This window comes from Eschrichtius robustus, chromosome 2 (genome assembly GCF_028021215.1).
Source record: "Eschrichtius robustus isolate mEscRob2 chromosome 2, mEscRob2.pri, whole genome shotgun sequence".
Classification (NCBI taxonomy): Eukaryota; Metazoa; Chordata; class Mammalia; order Artiodactyla; family Eschrichtiidae; genus Eschrichtius; species Eschrichtius robustus.
In genome coordinates, this window is record NC_090825.1 from 56,261,875 (window position 1) to 56,287,341 (window position 25,467).

A 25,467-nucleotide genomic window follows, 5' to 3' on the forward strand; every position below is an offset into this window, starting at 1 on the left:
CTTTTAAGGACCCTGGGTATTAGAAAGATGACCATAATTAGTAAGCAGAGAAAAGGTGGTTTCAGAACAAAAGAAGAAATATACATACATATTTACATTATAGCATATATGTTTTAAAAATCTATTACAATAATATATTAGTAAGCAGAGAAAAGGTGGTTTCAGAACGAAAGAAGAAATATACATACATATTTACATTATAGCATATATGTTTTGAAAATCTAGAAGGATATACACTAAACTACTGCTTATCTTCAGGGGGTAGAATTAGAGGAAATCCTCACTTTTTACTGTATACACTTTTGTATTGTTTGACTATTTTGTAATAAGCATATGTTAATGTTGTAATTAAAAGAAAACAAACGTTTCACTGTAATAAATCATAGCCATGAGTATAATTGATAAAAAGAAACAAAAAGAAAGAAAATGAGGGTAAAGGTTTTTGTTTTTTGGTTTTTTTAACCTACCTGAGCATGAAGCATTCATGTATGTATACGTTTCCTGGAGTTGTAGAATAAACTGAATTAGAGTCAAGTGCCATAAAGCCTAATCCTGCTTCCACCTTACCGTGTCGTGTCCCCTGCCCAGAACCCTGAAGTGCTGCCAGTATGGTAGCCACTACCCCCATGTACCCTTGGAGGCCTTGCACTGCGGCTAGTTCAGATTTACATGGGCTGTAGTGTAAAATACATGATGGATTTTAAATACCTGGCATAAAAAGGAGAATGCAAAGTATCTTATTAATAATGTTTTATATTGATTACATGTTGAAATGTTGGATTTAGTGGGTTAAGTAACATATTATTAAAACTGATTTCACATCTTTCTTTTTACTTTTTTAAATGAAACTACTTGAAAATTTAGAGTCACATACATGGCTCACACTTGAGGCTTGCAATCTCTCCCTATGGACGGGGCTGCTCTGGTGGCTTCCCATCCCACTTAGCATAGAACTCAGACCCCTGACCATGCCCTCAAGGTCCCGTTGTGGTACTTCATCTCCTGCCACTCTCCCTCTTGCTTACTCCACTCTGGACCTTCTGGTTTTCTCTCAGACAACCAGGCCTGTGGCCTCAGACTGGAGTGCTCTATATCTGCATCACTTCATTGAGGTCTCCTCTTCTCAGAGAGCCTTCCCTGACCACCTTCCATCATCTTCTCTGTTCCCTTTATCCTGTTTCATTGTTCTTCATAGCCCTTATTGATACTTGAAATTATATTTTTATTTTTTCTGCTTGTTTTATTCACTTGTTCATTGTCTCCTCTGCCAGAATTTAAGCTCCCCTAGATTATAAGCCCTACTGGAGTTTAGGGCAGGGCCTTTGTCTTGTTCATCATTTCTTTATTCTTAACACCTAGAATAGGGTCTGCCTAATAGGGTCTCAAAAAAAATAACCGACTTGCACAAGACATTTAATGGTGTATTTGAATACCATGTGTCACATTATCACCCCATTAAAAATGTTGAGAACCACCGTTTTAGTGAGTTATTTCAAAAAGTGAATAATCAACTATTATTCGTTTGCCAAAAGAGAATCATAGTTGTGTAAGCCTCTCCCACCTTAGCCCTCAAGCATACTTATAGCTGCCACTTCGTGTTAATATTCTGCACCCAGGTTCCAAGACAACCCCCAGGAGGGCTAACCAGCTTGCTTCTTTTCTTCTAAGCTTGGCAGAGCCCATTGCATAAAGACGTCCTTCACTGTATTTCTGAAACCTAGAGAGCTCTTGCCGTATCTTTTGCCTCTTGTTCGCTGTGCCCGTTGCTAAAGGCATGACCCCAAAAGAGTGGGCACCATTTAAATTTTTTTGCTGAATGAATAAAATATGTAGACAGTCCTAGACAGAGAAGATGCAGTATAAGTACTCCCTTAATAGTTTTACCTTTTAACCAAAATATATTGTTTTTCTTCATTAGCATTTACGAGGTTTCTTCTCAGACTCCACATCATTCAATATTTTGATGGATATGTTATTTATCAAAGGTAAATATAAAAGTAAGTATCACAATTTATGTTTGCTGAAAAACAAGGGACTATGTAAAATTAGGAAAAACAATGGACTATGTAAAAATGATCTTTATATTCCTGATGAGTGGCTGAATTATGGAGACCCCATTCTTTTTTTTTTTTTTTTTTAAACATCTTTATTGAAGTATAATTGCTTTACAATGGTGTGTTAGTTTCTGCTTTATAACAAAGTGAATCAGTTATACATATACATATGTTCCCATATCTCTTCCCTCTTGCGTCTCCCTCCCTCCCACCCTCCCCATCCCACCCCTCTAGGTGGTCACAAAGCACCGAGCTGATCTCCCTGTGCTATGCGGCTGCTTCCCACTAGCTATCTGTTTTACATTTGGTAGTGTATATACGTCCATGACACTCTCTCACCCTGTCACATCTCACCCCTCCCCCTCCCCATATCCTCAAGTCCATTCCCTAGTAGGTCTGTGTCTTTATTCCCGTCTTGCCACTAGGTTCTTCATGGCCTTTTTTTTTTTTTTTCCTTAGATTCCATATATATGTGTTAGCATACTGTATTTGTTTTTCTCTTTCTGACTTACTTCACTCTGTATGACAGACTCTAACTCCATCCACCTCATTACAAATACCTCCATTTCATTTCTTTTTATGGCTGAGGAATATTCCATTGTATATATGTGCCACATCTTCTTTATCCATTCATCCGATGATGGACACTTAGGTTGCTTCCATGTCCTGGCTATTGTAAATAGAGCTGCAATGAACATTTTGGTACATGACTCTTTTTGAACTATGGTTTTCTCAGGGTATATGCCCAGTAGTGGGATTGCTGGGTCGTATGGTAGTTCTATTTGTAGTTTTTTAAGGAACCTCCATACTGTTCTCCATAGTGGCTGTATCAATTTACATTCCCACCAACAGTGCAAGAGTGTTCCCTTTCCTCCACACCCTCTCCAGCATTTATTGTTTCTAGATTTTTTGATGATGGCCATTCTGACCGGTGTGAGATGATATCTCACTGTAGTTTTGATTTGCATTTCTCTAATGATTAATGATGTTGAGCATTCTTTCATGTGTCTGTTGGCAATCTGTATATCTTCTTTGGAGAAATGTCTATTTAGGTCTTCTGCCCATTTTTGGATTGGGTTGTTCGTTTTTTTGTTATTGAGCTGCATGAGCTGCTTGTAAATCTTGGAGATTAATCCTTTGTCAGTTGCTTCATTTGCAAATATTTTCTCCCATTCTGATGGTTGTCTTTTGGTCTTGTTTATGGTTTCCTTTGCTGTGCAAAAGCTTTTAAGTTTCATTAGGTCCCATTTGTTTATTTGTGTTCTTATTTCCATTTCTCTAGGAGCTGGGTCAAAAAGAATCTTGCTGTGATGTATGTCATAGAGTGTTCTGCCTATGTTTTCCTCTAAGAATTTGATAGTGTCTGGCCTTACACTTAGGTCTTTAATCCATTTTGAGTTTATTTTTGTGCATGGTGTCAGGGAGTGTTCTAATTTCATACTTTTACATGTAGCTGTCCAATTTTCCCAGCACCACTTATTGAAGAGGCTGTCTTTTCTCCACTGTATATGGTTGCCTCCTTTATCAAAGAAAAGGTGACCATATGTGCGTGAGTTTATCTCTGGGCTTTCTATCCTGTTCCATTGATCTATATTTCTGTTTTTGTGCCAGTACCAAACTGTCTTGATTACTGTAGCTTTGTAATATAGTCTGAAGTCAGCGAGCCTGATTCCCCCAGCTCCATTTTTCGTTCTCAAGATTGCTTTGGCTATTCGGGGTCTTTTGTGTTTCCATACAAATTGTCAAAGTTTTTGTCCTAGTTCTGTGAAAAATGCCAGTGGTAGTTTGATAGGGATTGCATTGAATCTGTAGATTGCTTTGGGTAGTAGAGTCATTTTCACAATGTTGATTCTTCCAATCCAAGAACATGGTATATCTCTCCATCTATTTGTATCATCTTTAATTTCTTTCATCAGTGTCTTATAATTTTCTGCATACAGGTCTTTTGTCTCCTTAGGTAGGTTTATTCCTAGATATTTTATTCTTTTTGTTGCAATGGTAAACGGGAGTGTTTTCTTAATTTCACTTTCAGATTTTTCGTCATTAGTGTATAGAAATGCAAGAGATTTCTGTGCATAATTTTGTATCCTGCTACTTTACCAAATTCATTGATTAGCTCTAGGAGTTTTCTGGTAGCATCTTTAGGATTCTCTATGTATAGTATCATGTCATCTGCAAACAGTGACAGCTTTACTTCTTCTTTTCCGATTTGGATTCCTTTTATTTCTTTGTCTTCTCTGATTGCTGTGGCTAACACTTCCAAAACTATGTTGAATAATAGTGGTGAGAGTGGGCAACCTTGTCTTGTTCCTGATCTTAGTGGAAATGGTTTCAGTTTTTCACCATTGAGGACAATGTTGGCTGTGGGTTTGTCATATATGGCCTTTATTATGTTGAGGAAATTTCCCTCTATGCCTACTTTCTGCAGGGCTTTTATCATAAATGGGTGTTGAATTTTGTCGAAAGCTTTCTCTGCATCTATTGAGATGATCATATGGTTTTTCTCCTTCAGTTTGTTAATATGGTGTATCACATTGATTGATTTGCGTATATTGAAGAATCCTTGCATTCCTGGGATAAACCCCACTTGATCATGGTGTATGATCCTTTTAATGTGCTGTTGGATTCTGTTTGCTAGTATTTTGTTGAGGATTTTTGCATCTATGTTCATCAGTGATATTGGCCTGTAGTTTTCTTTCTTTGTGACATCTTTGTCTGGTTTTGGTATCAGGGTGATGGTGGCCTCGTAGAATGAGTTTGGGAGTATTCCTCCCTCTGCTATATTTTGGAAGAGTTTGAGAAGGATAGGTGTTAGCTCTTCTCTAAATGTTTGATAGAATTCACCTGTGAAGTGATCTGGTCCTGGGCTTTTGTTTGTTGGAAGATTTTTAATCACAGTTTCAATTTCAGTGCTTGTGGTTGGTCTGTTCATATTTTCTATTTCTTCCTGGTTCAGTCTTGGCAGGTTGTGCATTTCTAAGAATCTGTCCATTTCTTCCAGGTTGTCCATTTTATTGGCATAGAGTTGCTTGTAGTAATCTCTCATGATCTTTTGTATTTCTGCAGTGTCAGTGGTTACTTCTCCTTTTTCATTTCTAATTCTATTGATTTGAGTCTTCTCCCTTTTTCTCTTGATGAGTCTGGCTAATGGTTTATCAATTTTGTTTATCTTCTCAAAGAACCAGCTTTTAGTTGCATTGATTTTTGCTATTGTTTCTTTCATTTTTTTTCATTTATTTCTGACCTGATCTTTATGATTTCTTTCCTTCTGCTGGCTTTGGGGTTTTTTTATTCTTCTTTCTCTAATTGCTTTAGATGCAAGGTTAGGTTGTTTATTCGAGATGTTTCCTGTTTCTTGAGGTAGGCTTGTATTGCTATAAACTTCCCTCTTAGCACTGCTTTTGCTGCATCCCATAGGTTTTGGGTCGTCGTGTGGAGACCCCATTCTTTAAGTGTGAAAACATTATTGTATCACATCATGACTTAAACACCCCAGATTTTACTTATGCTGCAATTATAATAGGTTTTAAAATACTAGTTCTTCCTGTATGACCTGATAATTTATTTTGAAATTTAGTTAATTGATAAATGACTTTGAAAGTTTTTATTGTGCTGAAGTATACTTTTCAGTAGATGGAGCTAAACAGATTGAACTCTGGGAATCAATAGTAGAGGACTCTGAACTCACTTGAATGCATTTAACACTGCCGGCCCACTCCTGGCTTTTGACAGGTGCATTGGAAGTACTGATTGAGATGAAAAACCAAGATGTGAAGTTCAACAAAGATACTTACGTCCTTGCTTTTGCAATTTGCTACAAACTGGTAAGACTGTCTTCCCTAAACTTTTAGAGCATTTTGGGTAATGTTTGAGAGAGGATTTTTTTTTTTTCTCTACAAATAATATTCAGTTCCCCTGAAGTCTGTTTTCTATCTGGTGCAGATATTTCCATTTTAAATATGTTCATTTTTAGAAAACCCAAGTTAGCCATGTCAGACAGTTTTATCATGGGAAAAGCAATTTTATCATCTTTCCATCTTTTCTGGCATTTGTGTAGATAATGAGAACAAGAAACAGCATGCTGGGTTCAGACTCTCCTTTAGAGGCCTCTTTCTCATGCTGGACCTCACGAAACCAGTTTTCTCTGTGGCCCTCTCCCATGGAAGCCTTAGCATCCTTCACTGGTGAACTCAAGGGCTACTTTGTCCTCATCTGTGAATTTTTCTGTGATCACCTAAGTTGGAAGTGCTCTCTCTGTCCTTCAGTATCCCTTGATTGTGATCTATTTGTATTCACAGACATGGCACTTATAACACTGCCCGATCTACTAAGTGGATGCACATTTCATCCTCCCCACTAGAGGGTAGACTCCTTGAGGCATCTTTATTTGCCAGCACCTAACAGTGTCTCGTCACAAGTGATCTTTAATAAATGTATGTGACATTAAAATGAGTTCTTTGAGAATAGAGAGCATGACTTATAAATCCCTGTCTCATTACTGTATCAGGATTGTTTCTTGCACATAGACTATTTCTTTATTACTTACTGAACGCATAAATGGTAACTGAAATAGTACAGTGACCAAGATTCCATGCAATACTGTACACATTCATGCCGTTTTAACACTAGAAACTTAACAAAACCTTTTTATACTGAAAATGAAGGAACACCTAAGTAAGGTAGAACGTGGCTATTGAACAATTTCCCTGAAAAGCGTAGCGATACCAATTTTCCAAAACAAGAGGGGCAGTTGGGTTACAGGGGAAAGAAACCAACTTGGAAATTGAGAAATGTGGAGTCTAGTCTCAACTTTAACATGAACTGTCTTTGAAGTGGTCACTTACCTCATTTGTGAAATGAAGCATTTGGATTCAGGAGCCAGCAAGCTTTTTCTATAAAAGGCCAGATAGTTAATATTTTAGGCTTTGGGGGCCACATACAGTCTCTGCCACTTACGGTCCTAGTCACATCTTCTTTGTTTTTGTTTTTACAAATCTTTAAAAATCTAAGAACCATTTTTAGCCATAGGCTGGCTTTGGCCCCAGGGTCGTAGTTTGCTGACCGCTGGATTACTAGATGATCCTTTCCAATCCTGCCACTTTATGATTCTGTGAACAGAGGCCAACATGACACACACTTGAGCATCAGTTCTTCAGCACTGTGATACACAGTTTCCTGACCTTCTTAGAGATGTCTCCCTGAGCGTATACTGAAGTGGAGAGAATTTAACTCTTCTACTTACAAAGGGCCAGAGGACTTTTCTTCCCTATATCAGGGGTCCCCAACCCCCAGGCTGCGGACCGGTGGCAGTCCGCGGCCTGTTAGGAACCGGGCCGCACAGCAAGAGGTGAGCGGTGGGCAAACAAGCGAAGCTTCACCTGCCACTCCCCACCGCTCCCCATTGCTCGCATTACCGCCTGACCCATCCCCCCACCCCCGGCTCCATGGAACAGCTGTCTTCCACGAAACCTGTCCCTGGTGCCAAAAAGGGTGGGGACCGCTGCCCTATATTGTGTTCAAAATAACTTGTTGCACTCAGTGGAGACTGCAGTTGAAAAATTGAACTGGTCAGCTGTTACAAATTCCAAGCCAATTCTGGGAACTGTCCCCGCTCATTAAATTCAGCTTTTCCTTTAGGATTTGAGTTATGAATCACGCCATGACAGACACACACAGGTACCGAACTAATGCTGCTCTCGTAAACCTAACCCACCTACAACATAGACAAAGGAAGAGAATTCTGTCTTACCGCTGCTGTCTGCTACTTTGTATATCGCTCATCTTCCTGGTGTGTGTGGGGTTTTTTTGTTTGGTTATTTTTTTAAGGCATCTGGTTTTATGGGATTCTTTCATGATTTCCATTCAAATATGTTTCCATGTTTTCAAACATTTGACTTAACTTGGATATTTTCAGATTGGAAACCCCCTAAGGAAAAGTTCTGTGGTGTTGCTAAGCTTTACTGTTATCATTTAATACGGTAGTAGCAGGCTGACTCTTCACCCGTGTATGTTATGGTACCTATGTCTTGAAACCAGCCTGCCTGGATGAAAAGAGACCTGTATGTTTGTGGGTAAAGCTGCCCCAAGTCAGAAAACCGACAAAGAGCTAAAAATAAAGTTCATTTAAGATTTGAGCTGCTAATATATAGATAACTGAGTCTATTTGCAAATAGTCTCTATATGGAGCTTAATCTTTTAAGTGGCTTGAGATAGGCTCCAGGAAATTCTTCCAAAAGGAAATCTGAAACGCTGGGCACCATTAATCATCTTATTACCCTAAAGGTTTGTGACATTTATTTATTGAGCAATCCTGTCTTCCCCCAGAATAGCCCCGAATCTTTTACAATCTGTACCACGTTAAGAGAAGAAGCCCTCATCAAAGGAGAAATCCTCTCCAGGAGAGCATCCTGTTTTGCAGTGGCATTAGCTCTGAACCAGGTAAGGCTTTGGGGTGCACATAAGTGAATTAGGAGTAGGCAAGACTTCACTACTTTCATTTGTTCTTGCTTTTATTTTATCTTTTTTCCTCTGACTCTGTCATAAAGAAAAAGTCCCCATAAAGAGACCAATGCCTTTGGTGCCATGGCAACCTACATCTATACCCCTGTCTCCAAAGAATGTTTTCATTTACAGTTGAGGGCCTAACGTGCACTGCTGTTTACACGGGGCTGGCCAGGATCCTATGGAAAATCAATGAGGGAGGCTGTACTCAGAGAAATTTCTCAAGTAATTAAAGTGGAAATTTCAAATGATTCGTTTACTATGTAACATGCTCAGGGAATGGTTTTAATTTAAGGCTCTCCAAAGTGTGTTCTGGTAAATTCCTCAGGGGAACAGTACTCCGTGAGTTCTTGGTATTTAAAATTATTTGCCCTTTTTTTTTTTTTTTTTTTAAACCTGAACTACAGTTTGGCCAGATATAAAATTGTGAGGTGATATTTGCTTTACTTGAGGTTTTCTTCGGCATTGTTTTTCTGTCTTCTAGTATGGAATGTTGCTATGGAGAAATCTGAGGCCTGCCTGAATTTTTTTTTTTTTTCCACTTCTGAGTGACTTGATCTTGTTAGTTTTTCTCTTTTCTGTCCCTTATATCCATGGAAACATTTTTCCTTTGGGAGTTCTTCATCTGCCAATTCTTTTCTTTTTTTTTTTTTTTTCCTTGCTGTAATCCTTTTTTTCTTTTTTCCTCATAATGTCTTTATACAGTTTACATGCTGGTTCTTTTTTGGTTATTCATCATTGAAAGATGCTTAGACCAGCCATTTGCAGAAGATTCATGTCAGAAGAGAATAGCGCCACATTGCCATGTTCTAGGCTAGCAGGAATTTTCTTTATTTCTGAGTTTTGTCTACAAATACGCATTGGCTCTATTTCTTCCTGGCCAATGGGAGTAGGCATGGAGGTGATTTTCAATGAAAAGTCTCTTCTCTGCTGCTGCCATAAGTGACATATTGTTTCCTGCAAGTATGGCTGATCCGTGCAAATTCTTAATGAGCCTCACCTCTGCCACCAAAAGGATCCAAAGACCTCATTACTAGTCCTAAACTCTATTATCATCATTGTAAACAGGGATTTAGTACTTCAGGTCGTGCCCTCACCTTGGAGAACTACTTTGTGCACTCCTTCTGAGATATGCGGCAATGTCCTTCTCTTACTGCTTTGTCTGGAACTCACGTCTGCTCCATCTCCAGTGTTTCTGGCAATGCAAATTTCTTCTGTGGTTTGAGGTTTCTGCTACGTTCTAATTATGTCAAACATGGGTGCACATTTCTATTTCTCAACCTTGTTTTTTTTGAAAGCTCATTCCAGTGAGAGAAGGGGAAATGCCAACTTTATGCCTCCATCTTAAAACGTGGAACTCAGGCAGGTTGTTAAAACATTCAGTAATATGCCACTGTAGGAAACACTTTATAGAATGTTCATTTTTGATTACCAGAAAACTTTTTTTCTTTGTGGACTTCAAAACCCTGGGGCACCATGAATAGGACTATCCTGACATCTTTAAATGATCTTTATGATAGCAGAGTAATGTTGATATGCCTTCGGGGTATGACTTGTTTTTCTTCATTCTAGAACCAGCTGGCAAAAGCTATATCCATTTTTTCTCAAATCATGAAGCCAGAAAGCATAATCTGCACTAATTTAAATGTAAGTGACTTCTTTATGGTTTAAAGTAAGGCTTGAAATGTAATAAAATGAAGTCTAGATTTTTTTTGTCTGTGTACAACAAATGACTTTTGATCTCCCAAGGTCTTCATCCATTCCATTCATTTATTGATGACTGTGTGAAAGTTATAATGGAGCCCTATGAGAGGAGTCAATACGTGCTTCCAGGAGTGTATAAATAGGTGGGAAACACAGATATGCTCAGATATAAGAGGTGGCTAAATGCTGCAGGTGTAACACATGACTACAGAAGCCTGTCGATTTAGAGAGAAGGGAGATGGACTCTGCAGTCTCTCCACTGAGACTTAGGAAGAGCCTGCGTGCTGATGACATCCTATCCGTGGCACCTGACTCATGGAGTCAGTACATCTATGGCACAAGGTGGCACCTAACCTAGTAAGCGCTCAATAAGTGCTAGCCATTTTCATTCTTACTTTGTTGCCAGCCTGCCGTGGCCCACCTTTTCAGTGAGCAGTGAGTCGTCTGCGCCTTCCTGGGGCAGTGAAAAGCCTAAGAGACTCTCCTGTCATTAACGACATCACAGGCCCTGCTGAGGCCCTGCTTGTATGCTGAGTACGTGTGTTGTGGGGAGTTGAAAAGAAAGCCCCTAGCGTCCAGGAGCTTACAGTCTCCCGAAACATCAAGGGGTCAAGATGAGGAAAACATTGTCTAAAGAACCGAAATGTGTAAACACCAGCATGACATGAACTGGGATAGCGGGTCGTAGCCAGTGCGGTATTCCAGGCTGGCCAGCAGGTGCTAACGGAGGAGGACGGGGGAGAAGAATATTGTTGAGCAGTGTTCTGAAGGAGGACAGGGCTGTGGGACTGCAGGCATGGAGGTGAAAGGGCATCCTCCGTTGGGAGATGAGCTTTGCTGAGGGTTCTACCTTGCTAGTTAGTTTGCTAGTTCTCATCCTCGTTCTGAGTCCTTAGGCAAAGTTACTTAACCTCTACCACCCCATTTTCCTTTCATCTGAAGTAGCAATAGTAATAGTACCATTCTTTCATTAGGAGAATTGAAAGAATAATGCATATAAAGTCGTTAGTTAAAACAGCACAGTTAGTGCCTGGCATGTAATCAGTGTTCAGTGATGCTTGCTAATACCAGTAGTATTTGTTTAAAATGAAATATGTTAAATAAAAAGGATTATTTATTTCTAACAAATCCTAGAACCCATGAACAGGAATTGGGCATAACTGCAAGCTCCCATGGTTTTCAGTTCTGCCCATAATTATCCTCAAATGTCACCCCCAGACCAGTGCCCAGATGACTTTTCAAGAGAAGGACTAAGATAAGCCTTTATGGTAAATTCTGGGGAACAAGTTCCAGCAAGAAGTCTGAGATAAGAATACCTTATATTTGACCTCGTATTTACTTTTCAAAATGCTTACACAGGAGGGAAAGATGAGCCTAGGGAACCAGAAAGATGGAGACAGTGATTAGTAGAGAACCTGGGGGGGAAAAAGGGAAAGAGGTGGGTTTGGAAGGGAAGAGACTAAATATACAAAAAATACCCAAAAAGAGATCTTGTAGTTGGCAAAGGGCAGGAGCCTGGGGTGGGGATGAGTGTCAAAGCTGTCAGTTAAGAACATATCTGTAAAACCTGGTAATGGATCTGCTATAAACTGATGAATGCCACAAAAAAGGGAGGTAAGAGGTCCCAGAAATGAGTTTTTATGGCATTAATGGTGAGGCAGAGGAAGCATCAGAAAAAGACAGGGAAGGAATCGCACCAGTGGATCAATACCCAAGCGAGCTGATAGCCCTATGTGCCATGGCCTCCTGCAGGCAGCCCCTGGCCCAAGACTGGGCACCTGAACAGAAACTGCAGGTCAGCCTGAAAAGCTCTCAGCTGAAGGAGGCCAAGGTGGCAAAGGTCCAGAGTCCAGAAGTCCAGGTCATTTGAGCCAGTAAGCCAAACAGACTAGGAATCCTGGTCTTCCAGCAGGCGCATATGTTATTTTTTCTTCTTCTCAGCTTCCTACTGGATGTGGACGGCTCAGCGTCTCCAAGTATTAATATATTTATCTGCTTCTGAGAGAGTGGCCTGCAGATGCATTCATTTCATGACTGGATAGCAGTAGAATTGCTAGGATTCCAGGTGGTTCATAGCATCAGGTGGGAAAGAAACACAGGAGAGTGTGTGAGAGGAGTTTCATGTGGGTCATTAGTCGCTTTTGCTAGAGTTGAAGTGGGCATGGGGGGATCAATAAGGGTTGATAAGAAATGGAAGAGAGTGAGATCGGCAGGGTTTCAGTTTATTTTAGCTAAGGTACCACGCTAGATACTCACATTTGTCAGTTTATTTTATACAACACTGTCAGAACAGTACTTCTCCGTATTATACATGTGGAAAATGAAGATTCAAAGGGTAAGTAAACTACCCAGGTTCTCACAGCTAATTAAATAGCAGAGTCAAAGTTTTAACACAATCAAATCTGTCTGACTACATACAAAGCCTAGGGTTTCCCCACCACTCCAGACCTACAGAGATTAGCGTCGTGCGTCTTTTATCTAGGACTGGCGCTAACCGCTTCTCCAGGATGCGCTAACCGCTTCTCCGGGATGGTGAAAGGAACACGTTATGCGTCTTTTATCTAGGACTGGCGCTAACCGCTTCTCCGGGATGGTGAAAGGAACACAGGACTGGATGTCAAACAACGAACCTGCTCTTAGTGCACATGCTCCATGCCCTTGCATTTAGATTCCTCGGCTATTCAGTCCTGGCAGCGGGAACAGCTTCTCCTGGGGGAGCTGGGTTGGGGGGCGGGGAGACGGCCGATCAGCGTGGTCGAATGAATGGGCATGTTTCTGGCAAGCGCTATGTAAGGATCCTTATATTGATCTTGAATATGAACCATCCCCTCCATGAACTGGGTCGCAGAATTATCCACTGTCCAGAAACTTAAAGATTGGTAAAGATTGTTTTTTTTTGTTTTTGTTTTTATTTATTTATTTTTGGCTGCGTTGGGTCTTCATTGCTGTGCGCGGGCTTTCTCTAGTTGCGGCGAGTGGGGGCTACTCTTCGTTGTGGTGCGCGGGCTTCTCATTGCAGTGGCTTCTCTCGTCGCGGAGCACGGGCTGTAGGTGCGCGGGCTTCAGTAGTTGTGGTGCGCGGGCTTCAGTAGTTGTGTCACGAGGGCTCAGTAGTTGTGGCTCTGGGGCTCAGTAGTTGTGGCTCACAGGCTCTAGAGCACAGGCTCAGTAGTTGTAGTGCACGGGCTTAGTTGTTCCGCAGCATGTGGGATCTTCCCAGACCAGGGCTCAAACCTGTGTCTCCTGCATTGGCAGGCAGATTCTTAACCACTGCGCCACCAGGGAAGTCCAAGATTGTTTTATTGTTTAAAAATTTTCACTCAGGCAATTCTTGCAAATGTCCAATCTAAATTTCTCATATTTCAATACAAGCCTGTTTCTTCTTCCTTCCTCGGGAATGGTGAAAAAGAGCTGGTCGCCATTCTCAGGTTTAATAATCTTTCAGATTCTGGGTCTCTGTTATTAGAGCAGGGTTTTAAAAAATAATTTAATTCTGGGCCCTAGCTTCTCCAAGGCTGAGTCGTCTGCTTAGAATCCTTAAGGGCAATTTGTTAATTATTCAGAAATGGAAACCTAACAAGTAGGCTGAATAGAGTCTGTTCAGTCAGTATCAGCAGAAATAAATGAAGTTTTTTTCTGATCTACTTTAAAAATTAATGCCTGACACTAAAATCTTTTCTTGCTGCCAGTTGGAATATGAACTTACCTAATTTTTCCCCTCAACTTAATTTTCTTTTCACTGAAATTGCTCCTGCTGCTGATACGACCCAGAGGGCCTGGCTCCCCGTTTCCTGGCTCATGCTCGCTCCACACCGAACTGGTTGAGCACATGATCTCATCGAGGCGTGGGCGTGTTGACTCTGCCCTTTGAGTCTCCATTTAAACCCATGGATCGCAGAAGAACTATAGCCCCCTCTTTATTTAGCATCGCCGCTTAATATGAGAGGGCTCATTTCCACTTCTCAAATACGTCTGATAGTAGCAGAGGCCAACAAAGGGTAGTTTTCCACTGATTTTATTTGAACTCTAATCATTTCTCTAGAAATCTAGACCCATTTTGGAATTGAATTACCTTACAGGGGAACTGACAAGTGGTGAGTTTCGCTGCTTTTATCATTTATTTGTTAACACAGGGAAATGTTTGTTTCTCCTTCTCACTAAGGCCACCCTAAAGTTCTAGCTCATGCTGGGAAGTCCTAGGCCACACTGGTAGGAAAGGAGACAGCACTTATTATTTCTCATAAATCCCTTTGTGGCAGCATCTCACCTATATGTTTAAGAATTGCATTTGGTTGGAAGCAATGCAGACTCTAAAAATACAAGAGTCTATACAAATTAGAGGATTTCTTTTTCTTCCAAGTAGAAAACCAGAGGTGGTCAGTCTAGGTCTGGTATGACATTCCGTGATGTCATCAGGGACCTGGCCTCTTGTATTTCCATACCACTATCCTAAGCACGTGACGTCTATCCATTACATCTATTCCAGCAAGAAGTAGGAGAATGCAGGGGGACAAAGAAGTTGGTCCCTTTTCAGAATGCTTTCCCAAATGTCTCACCCAACAACTTGTACTTACGTGTTAATGGTGAGAGCTTAATCCCATGACCACATCTAGTTGCAGACAAACCTGAGAAATACAGTTTTTGAGTTCCGTACATGACAGCATCAGTTAAAGTTAGGGAGCTCTGTTATCAGAAAATAGAAGGGAAAAGTGGATATTGGTTAGAAAATTAGCAGTCTCTACCACACTATGCTATTCTACTTCAAATATAGCAAACTTGAAAAGAAATGCAAATGTTTGCATGTTCAGGGCTTCTGTTCCCTTTTTTGGTCAAAGGTGTCCAGTGACACATTTCTTGAGGTCTCAGAAAATCAGAGGGGTGGTAAGTATGTGTTCTTTGACTAGTTTTTCTTAACGAAAATTCCCCCTGCTCCTTGCTAATTCAATTTTCGTAGCCTTTTGTTTGAAATCTGTAAGATTGAAGCAATGCACTGTACCCTGATTTAGCTTTCCTAATTGTACCCTGAGACTTCAGTTTGAGACAAGCTCCTAGCTTTAAATTGTTTCTTTGCCTTTCATCAGTAACTGCCTCATCCATGTTGCCCTTCAGCAGTATAGTTCAAGGTATTGAACCTTACTCTTGAAATCCCCACTGAGTCAGAGTTAGTTGCTGGAGGCAGGAGAGAAACTGGGAAAAATTAGGAAGAAAAGTTGAAATCTTTCAGAAGCACATCATTAATAGTTTCTAGCATGAGCTCCAGGAGGTTTATCCCTGTAAATTGCTAGGGGACCTTCACTCCCTTTCTCATTTCTCATTGTTGAGGGTCTACTCGGTGCCAGGCACTGCAGATGTGGCATCAACAAGGTAGACTTCTCCTTGCCCTTGATAGGACAGACCACTGCCAACCAAATTGTGATTGGTTTTTACTAACAAAACTGTTAAGAACTATTAAGACTTGGAGATGTTACCCCACTTCCGAGCTAACGAGTTAACCTGCCACAGTTTTGTGGATGCTGGTAGAGAACACAAGACACCCAGAGAAGAAGGACGGTTTATTACTCACAGCAATAGCAGTAGCCAGCGGATTAGCATTTTTGCAGCAGTTTCTTGAGCCCAGTTCCCACAGAGCGACATGAAGAGGTCTATATGCTTCTTGCACACACAGGGGATTATATTTTAAGAGAGGAACTGTGAACTTGGGGAACCCAAATCTCTTAAATTGGACAGTAAGCATACCTGCCCTCTGCTTTGGATGAGACACTGTCTGTCTTCCCAGGCTGCTGGCTGTACAAACGTCCTTGAAAATACAGTCGGGACTAAAGACAGTCAGTGCTTCTGCCTGACTGTGAGAGACCCACGGAATGTTCTCTCCCTACAAAGGGTTTTGCCTGGGCTCTAGAACACTCAACTTAGATCAGGTCTTTTGGAGTTAGGCTACTTGGGGTCACTTCATTCTGTTCTTCAGGACCAAAGATAACCCCTCATCCCGCTCAGCTGCTCAACAAACACACAATGTTACAAAATGGACTCTTAAGAGGACTCAGCTGGTTTGTAATAAAAAAGGAATCTCTCTCCCAGAAAAACTATCTTTCCTAAAGATCAAGAGGCTTAAAAATGTTTATACCCTTCGATTTTGTAATTTCACTTCTGGGAATCAAGTCTAAGAAAGTAACAATTTTTTTAAAATGTATGACATTTATTGATATAATAAAGTATGGTATTGCTTTATTTGATTTATATGATGGATTGCTATGCATTCATCATTAAAAATGAGGTTTTATTTTTTCCTAAAACTTCTTGATGCTATGAGAAAATGTTCATTTTATAATAATTGACCAAAAAGCAGAATCAAATTGGGGGGGTGGGGGGGATTAATATATTTGGAAGATAATACATGAGATTGTAAACAATGGTTAACATTAGTTGGTGAATTCTGAGTTATTCTCATTTTCTTTAAACTTTGCTGTATTTTTCAAATTAGACTAGTGAACATTGGTAATTGGGGTGAGGGGGAAATGTGTTCTTTTTTTTCCTTATGTTAATTGTATCTGATGGAAGGTAGCTAGTGGTATCATTTTGAAAGCCAAGTATAAGCACCCAGTTTTGATAGCTATAGTATAAATAGGAGTGCCTCATTAAGACTTTAACCAGCTTCCACTTTATACTTGAACAATCTGTATGCCTGCGATTTCCTAACCAAAAAAATAAAATAAAAAGATAAAGGTATCTTTTGACCCAGAGCCAGTCTTATGAGATTGTCTGATTGTCATATCCTCTGAATCTAGAGGAATTAGGGAAGAAGAATCTAATAGTAATGTTTATTGAGTACCTCCTGCGTGCTGATATTTCATTTAATGTTCACAATAATTCAAAATGTGAGATGTAAAGGTATTTTCCTCATTTCACAAATAAAGATATTGAAAGAGATTAAATACCTGGCCAGAGTCACTTAGCTGTAATTGCCAGTGCCAAGACTCTGACCCAGGTATGTCAGACTCCAAAATCCATGTTCTCTCTGTTTCTGCCTTTTAGCAAGTTTTGAAGTTGTGGTGTTTTGATTAGCTATTGGAAAACAAGTTTTGGCTGGTGGGCATTCATTCAAAGCACCTTTGAACTTGAGCAAGCAAATGAATTAGGAAACGGCATGAAAGCAGGGTAGATGCCTATAAATGTAGGCTTATCTCATAGGATACATTTCTCAGTGTTGATTACTAGCTCAATCTTGTTTTTCTTGTTTCTTCTTTTTATTCAGCTTATGATCCATATCCAGTCAAATATGTTGAAAACCCTAATAGATATACTAAAGGATGCTACAGAGGGAAATCTATCAAGATTTGTGAAAAAACATGTGTTCTCAGAAGAAGTGGTGAGTAGGCGGTTTCCACAGAAATCCTGTAAAGGTGCAAGAACACTCTTTAAACTGTCCACTTGATACCTTAATCCTTTAGGCCACCTCTTTAAAGAGACTGTCCACTCCGGCAACCTCTCTGTTGTTCCTGTTGCTAGATTTCTATGTGTGGGTGCAGACTTTTTTCCTCTAACACAATATATCCTCTGAAATTCTAGGAAAACTTGTTCCTTTTACATTGTTCTTTTCCCCACACTGTCTTCATGGGTGTCGGCCCTCTTTCTTTTCTTTTTCCTTTCTCCTTAAGCATCCAATTCCTTCTACCCACTCCTCACTCTCAGTTGATGACCTTGCCTCCTGTTTCACAGAGGAAACAGAAGCAATTAGAGGAGAACCGCTGCCGCACCGACAGCCTCCTTGCCGCTCTCTCTCTCTGCTCAGCCTTCCCTCCTGAAGCCGTGGTGGCTGCAGGCACCTCTCTAGAGCCTGGGAGCCCAGCCCCAGCCCCGGCCAGCCCAGGGCATCAGCCCAGGAGTTGTGTCACCTTCTTTTGAACATCATCCCTATTTGCTCGCCTTCCCTGTGGATCACCCCCATAGGCAGACAGTAGGCTATAGCATCTCTCATCTTAACAAAAAGAAAATCTCCCCTACCTAAACAAGTAAAAAGACATACGGCCTAGAGGGGTGGGATAGGGAGGGTGGGAGGGAGCCGCAAGAGGGAGGAGATATGGGGATGTATGTATATGAATAGATGAGTCACTTTGTTATACAGCAGAAACTAACACACCATTGTAAAGCAATTATCCTCCAACAAAGATGTTAAAAAAAAAGACCTACTAGGTGTTTAGATAGGAAGACTCAACCTCATAAAGTCAGTTCTGCCCAAGTTAATGTGATAATGTAACATTTCAATAAAAATACCATTAGGTTTTTTTCTGTAGTTAAGGTTTAGTAGAAAGAGCAAACTAGCAAGGATAGCTGGGAGAACTCTGTGAAAGAAGAGGTGGTAGCCCTGCCGGATATGAAACCATATTAAAGCTTTTCTAATTAGAACTGTGGTTTTAGCTCCTGAAGAGACCAACTAATGGAACCATATAAATGCTTTGCAAAATTATAAAATAAAATTAAATAAAAATGAAGAGAAAGAAGCAATTTCTAAAAATTGAAAGCAAAATGAAACAAATGAACCTTGTGTCATACTGATGGCTTAAGCACATAAAGAGGAATTATTGTAAGTCATTCGAAATTTAGTAATTTGTACATCGCTAGTCATATATAGCCTACGGGGAAAACAGACGGTGAGGAAATCATAAATTATTGGCAGTGATCACATTGTTAGTAATGATACTGGTATTGTCATTTTGACTAACCAAGGGGCCTGGTTGTTGGTCCTCCCCCAGCTTTTCTCCCTTTTCCCTGGCCTTTGGTAGCACGGTCCCAGCTGGGTTTCAGCTAGCACCTGAGATGGCAGGTTGGCAGCAGAGGGCAGGTGGCAGCTCTCCACCTCTGCCACACTGTGGCTTTCCCAGCCCTGTCCCATTCCTCACTCCCACCTGAAGGCTGGCAAAGGGAGCTTGTCGGGAAACTAACTGGTTATGATTAAATTTAAAGCTTCTTTCTATTTGAGGTCTTAGCTCTGTGTAGGTTGTGACCGACCTAAACCTTTTGGGAGTGTGTTTAGAAAAGTAGGGGAACTAGAAACGTAAACTGGTTTTAAAGCACACGATCATGTGCATGTGTGTGCGGCACTGACACAACTTCTGCTTTCTCACTAGCACTGATGTTGATCCTTCCTTAGACCTGGCCCATCAACGTGTTGCCTGAATTATACGACTAAAGCATCCAAACTTCACACTGAAAAATACTCATTGTTTTTATCTGATTCTCCCCCACAAAGCCTATAAGGCTGATTTACTTAGAAAGCTCACCCTCTAGCTCAGTGTATCCCCTGGTTGCTGGGAGACTACTCAGGGAACTGCTTGTTGAGAAGTGAATTGATCCCTAAAACTCCAGCAGCTTTTGAGCTAGTTCTAAATATCTTTGTGAGATTGCATGTGGAGTCTTATGTTGTAACTCTGCATTTTACAAATGCTCTATTTAGTGTTTATGCCACCAGTTACTGGACGTGTTTTATGTGTGGCGAGAAAGGTGCTGTTGTGCCACTAGAGGAATGGTGAAAAGAACTGCGGACTTTTCTGCAGCACTGTGACGAAAACCACTCCAGCGTGAACTGTTTCCTTGTTGACTTCTTTTTTAAAACTTAATTAACAAACAATGTCGTACCAACTGTTTTCTGCTTCAGTTGTAGGATGGTCCTAGTAATACCATTTAATATTTATTTTTGTAGTGATTTAAGAGAACTGAGGTAGTTAAAAAAAGAAAGAAAAAAGAAAAAAAAAGAACTGAGGTAGTATCTGCAGTGAGAGCAAGGTTACCTCCAGCTTGGCTCACCTGCTTTGCTTCTTTTGAAAGCCATATGCTGCTGCATCTCACCCTGAACATGAGGACTAAACAAGCTATTCTTTTTAAGAATGTTAGAAGTGTTTAAACCTTACCTGAAGGTTCAGTGGGGAGCCCTTGTTTGAAAAGAAGGTGTGCAGGTTTGTGCTATATTACACAACATGTGTATATGTGATAGACTCACATTCACACTCTAATTTTGAGCTCACTCATTTTTGTAGAATTAAATACCATTCATATACTTGTGATGCTAATATTTATACCTCTGGTCTAGACCTCGCCCCCATGCCTCATAATTGTGTAGCCAGTAACCTCTGGACATGTCTGCCTAGATGTTTCACAGACATCTCAATCTTGTCCAAAACAGAACTCTTGATTTTCCCTCTCCAAATCTCATCCTGCCATCTTCCCCATCTCAGTTAATGACATCCCCCATCTCCAGGTTACTAAAGCCCAAATTGCGAAGATGTCTTTGATGCCTCCCTTTTCCTCTCCCCTTCGACAATAAATCCTTTCAGTTTAATCTCCAAAATATACTTCATATATATCTACTTCTCCATCTTTTCTATACCTTTCCCAGTCTAAACCATCACCTGTTCTCATCTGGCCTATGATGGGGGCCCCTGGATTAGTCTCCACATTCTGGTACCCTCCAGTTCTCCACACAGCTTTTTAAATCTAAATCAGATCATGTCCCAGTTTGGACCTTCTGATGGCTTTTAGAATAAATTCCAAAAAACTTACCATGAGCTAGAAAGCCCTACGTCATTCGACCCTGCCTCCTGCTCTGATCGTTAAATTGGACACACTTGATTCCATGCTGTTTGACCTCCTTTCCCTGGTATGTTTCATCGTATAGTATGCGCCACTTGAACCCCCCTTTTATAAAATACCAGGGATGATTTTTAAGTACTAATCTTGAATGTTGTTTGTAGCTTATGGCATCCCTTATAGTTAGTTATACCTCTGTGTGCCCCAGTACCCTGGTTTTTACCACTTTAGGTGCACGCTTTTTTTTTTTTTTTTTTGGCATTTATATCTCTGCTTCTTGGAGGATAAAAAGAACAAGGAAGAAATCTTGCAGAGATATAACAATCTACTCTTCTTGTTTTTCTTTCAGCTGGTCAAAGTGAGGGAAAAAGTGCAGGATGTGCCCGCTCTTCTGGCCACATTTGATGAGCTGTATGAGAAACTGCACATACATGGCCAGGTCACCACGTACACTTTGGATGCTCTGCTCTGCCACACCCCCAGTGACAGGAAATCCCACACGGTGCTACTAAACAAGAGGACAGTCAGCCGTCGGACCTTCCAGCCGCTCAGCCAGTCCCTGTGGGCTGAGTAACCCTGGGTTCAAATCATCCGTGGGTCTGAGTTGGAGGGGGCCTGCTTCTAGTGAATTATTGGCTTCCTAAGAAATCAGGCATCGTACTCCAGTGTACGGTATACTAACACTTGGTCTCCTTAAATTTCCAAGATCACTGAGTGCTGGCGTGCTGCCTTGAGACGTTCATATGTTGTGGCACCAGGAAGATCTAGATACAGGCAAGCAGAAAGCTCGGGCTCCCGTGGGAAGGAGGCTTCCCCTTGTAAAGGGCTGAGGATCCTTGAAGGAACATGGTCACGGTCTCCAGGGGAACCCAATAAGCACTAACAGGAAGGGATTTCACTATAAGTGGCCACCTCCAGCTAATTTTCAGGGGAATAGTGGTCTGAAACCCTACTCTACCATGCTGGGAAATAGCCCAGGATTTTCTCACTGCTTCTGTCATCATTTACCTGTGACCCTAGACAAGATACTTAAGCCCTCAGTTTTTCATCTGTAAAATAATAGTGCCTATGTGAATCTCCATATTGATTTGAAATTTTCATTCAGGGTTCAGTAGGGTCAAGTTTTCTCAAAAATAAGAGAAATTAAAAGGTTCCTGAGAAAACTTGTTGTTTTCTCAGCAGAACAAACAAAACCAGAATTTAACTCTCAGAACTGATAATAAGCCAAAATTTAAATGGTTACCACTTTGGTCATGGGCATTCCATGTGCTTTTCAAAATAAATGCCAATAAAAACCACATTAACGCTCTCTGTATCCCTTAGTTTTCTATATAGGTCATAAATATTTGGTCTTATAGTTCGTCTTGTTTGTTAATGATTTTCTCTTTTCTCTCTTTGGATGTTTTATCTTTTATAAATAAATATGTCATGACAGCAGGTCAGAGCTTCCTCGTAAGGATCTGCCTCTTGATGGTTTGAAGGCCAGCCCCTGGGGGGTTGGTTGTGCCTTTTCTTTCTGAGGGCCCACATGATGGTGAAGGCTTCCAGCTGTCTGCCTAGAGTGCTGCAGACTCCTTATTCAGTGCTGTTTCAAAACCCGGAGATAACTCTAACTTTACTGTTATTCATAGAACCAGAAGTTCTAGAGTAGGAGAAATCTTCTAAGTCTCCTCCTCAGGTCAAGGAAAATGTCCTGTCCAAATTGGTGGAGCTGATATTAAAATCCAGATTCCTAGTCTCATTCCCTTCCCACTGTACCACATGACGTCTCCTCAGAGAAGAAACAGGAGAATCTCTTCAGAGATAAAGCACTAAGAGCTCCTTGACTTACTGTGTGGCCATGGGCTCCCCTCCATCTCATCTGTTCAACAGGGATAACAGTAATACCACCTCGTGGACTTACTGTGGACAGAATGAGGTAATAAATGCAAAGCAAGCTGAACACTACCTGGCACAAAGAAAATGCTATATGAACATTAACTGTTGTTATTACCGTCAGTAGCATTCAGAGTGTTTGCACCTAGTCGAAGAATCACATAAACAAATGAGTTCTTCCTCCTGTTCAGAAATATCAAAAGAATTTCTTTAGCCTATGCTCTGTGAAGCATAAGCTTCATTTAAAGAAAATTCTCTGCCTCGTAGAATCTTAATTGCATCTTATGTGTGTCTGGTGTTTTGCAAAAGGAAAAAAAAAAGGATTTAAATTTCTCTACCTTCAAAGTCTTAGGGAATAATAGGGCATGCATCCTGTCCCTCAACTTATCTTTTATCTTCTCCAGCATTCACAGAGAGCATTCAAACGGCTATTATGCCCTGGGTGAATGTGGCCTTGGTTGTTAGCTAACAACTATTCATTAGCAAAAAAAAAAGATCGTGAGCAATAAATAGCAGCCATGACCTTCCCAAGCCCTGCCGCTCTGAGCAGCTGCCGGCTGTGGCTCTCTGTGGACTGCAAAACCAGGCTCTCTGACCTGTTCCCAGAAGTCTTACTGAGGGGCAACTTAGTAATGAGGTAATGAATGTGCGTAACATTCACCTCAAAATAACAGACGATTCTAAAGGCAAAGAAAAAAACAATCAAAGAAAAAGTATGCTCAGTATATAGTGACCATTTCATTCTTTAAAACTTGGCAGTTTCTTTGAAAAATGGTGTTTCTCTGCAATCAACAATTTGCCTAAAGCATCTATGTACTCTACGGTAATTTGCCTAAAGCGTGTACTTACTCTGTTAATGAGAATATTTGACGGACAGAACATCTTACTCCCCAACTCTATGTGCCTTTGTAGATTGTTTTCACTTAGTGTAAATGTCTGTTGCTACAGAAGCCAAAAATTATGGTGAGTACAGCACAGTATGAAAAAGAGACGAAAAGATATCTCCTTAATTGGGTGATATAAGGGTAGTGGTCTGGTTATCTATTGCTGTGTCAAAAATACTCCAGAAATTAGTGGCTTAAAACAAGACCAATCATTTCATTAGACTGGGCTCAGCCAGGCAGTCACCTCAAAGACTTCTTCACTTAATGCTTCTGGCACTGGATGCTAGGACCTCGGCTGGGGCCTCCACGTCCACACGTGGCTCCCTGACTGCACAGTACCTGGTACTAGGGAGTGAGTGTCCCCAGACAGGCAGAAGCTTTGTCACCTTTCATGACCTCGTCTCAGAAGTTGCATAGCATCACTTCCACTCAAGTCACAGGCCCATCCAGATTCAAGGGAGGGAGCATACATTCCACCTTTCTGTGGTGGTGATGTCAAAGAATTTATGGACATGTTTTAAGCCACCACAGATCATTTTTTTCCAGCAAGCTCTTTAAACTTGTCCTTTCCCATTGTTACTTCCCTAATTAAAGTCACCATCATCAATCATCTGTCTTTAAGCTCTTCTCTCTACTGAAGCCAGAGTGAGGTTTCCAAACCAAATTCGTCCTCTGCCCTGTTTAAAACCTCCTGAAGACTCCTCACATCTCTCTGGGTAGAGCTCAGACTCTAACACGGCTTAGAAGGCCTTTCCGAATCTGGCCCTCGGTTTGCCCATCCAGCCCCATCCCACTGCACACCTCTTCTTCCCTCCTACACATCTTTCGGGTCGTAACTTAGACATCTTTTCATCTGGGAAGACTTCTGGATCCACCGGATCCCAGCCCAGGTTAGGGGAGCTACCAACCTCCCCCTGTACTTCACTCATCAACGCACTTATCATACTCCCGTCGTTGCCTGTTTTCATTTTTTACTAGATTTACTATTAGTAATAGTAAATACTATTTAAATAAATAGTGCCACATCTATCTTGTTCTCCACTGTGTGCCCTGTACCTAGCGCGGTAGGGAACGCATCAGAGGACGAGTACTCATTTTTTTTTTTCTAGTATATTATTTTTATTTAAAAATTTATCTTTAAAAATAGCACCGGGCTTCCCTGGTGGCGCAGTGGTTAAGAATCCGCCTGCCAATGCAGGGTACACGGGTTCGTGCCCCGGTCCGGGAAGATCCCACATGCCGCGGAGCGGCTAGGCCCATGAGCCACAACTACTGAGCCTGTGCGTCTGGAGCCTGTGCTCCGCAACGGGAGAGGCCACGATAGGGAGAGGCCCATGCACCGCGATGAAGAGTGGCCCCCGCTCGCCACAACTAGAGAAAGCCCTCGCACAGAAACGAAGACCCAACACAGCCAAAAATAAAATAAATAAATAAATTAATTAATTAATTAAAAAAAAAAAATAGCACCATTACCAAATAGTTTTATGAGTAAATTGAAACAACCCTCAGAGAACCTTTGTCATTCACGGTATAGCAATCTTTCAATTCATAGACTATTATAGCATATATTATAATATTATAGCATAAAGAAATTAATTTAAAAACTCATTTTAAAAAGTTCAAATAACTTCCAAATCACACTTTTAAAGAATATGAACACACAGCTGTATGAGACTATATACATATACACAAACACAAATACAAATACTATAGGTCATTTTTGCTAATAAACCGAGACTTTAAAAAAAGTAAATAGAATTCAGAAATACATTTAGAGAAGTGAATAAGGTTTGTCCTAGGGATATGAGTTTAGACAAAAATTAGAAAATCTGCTTATTTGTTACACTATGTTAATAAATTAAGGTAAA

General features: G+C 40.8%; 1 protein-coding gene across 3 annotated transcripts in view; it reads left to right on the forward strand.

Moving 5' to 3' along the window:
• The window catches only part of PTCD2 (pentatricopeptide repeat domain 2), a 32,004-nt gene extending 9,727 nt beyond the window's left edge, over positions 1 to 22,277 (forward strand). Inside the window, exons 5-10 of one of the 3 annotated variants that reach the window (XM_068535484.1) lie at positions 1,919 to 1,997; positions 5,787 to 5,878; positions 8,379 to 8,492; positions 10,128 to 10,202; positions 17,512 to 17,625; positions 21,190 to 22,277. In XM_068535484.1, coding sequence (XP_068391585.1) covers positions 1,919 to 1,997; positions 5,787 to 5,878; positions 8,379 to 8,492; positions 10,128 to 10,202; positions 17,512 to 17,625; positions 21,190 to 21,414 — 699 coding nt within the window. In that variant the 3' untranslated portion in view covers positions 21,415 to 22,277. The remainder of the gene's footprint in view (positions 1 to 1,918; positions 1,998 to 5,786; positions 5,879 to 8,378; positions 8,493 to 10,127; positions 10,203 to 17,511; positions 17,626 to 21,189) is intronic. The other 2 variants (XM_068535485.1, XM_068535486.1) reach the window with 2 other exon arrangements.
• The last annotated feature ends 3,190 nt before the right edge of the window (positions 22,278 to 25,467 follow it).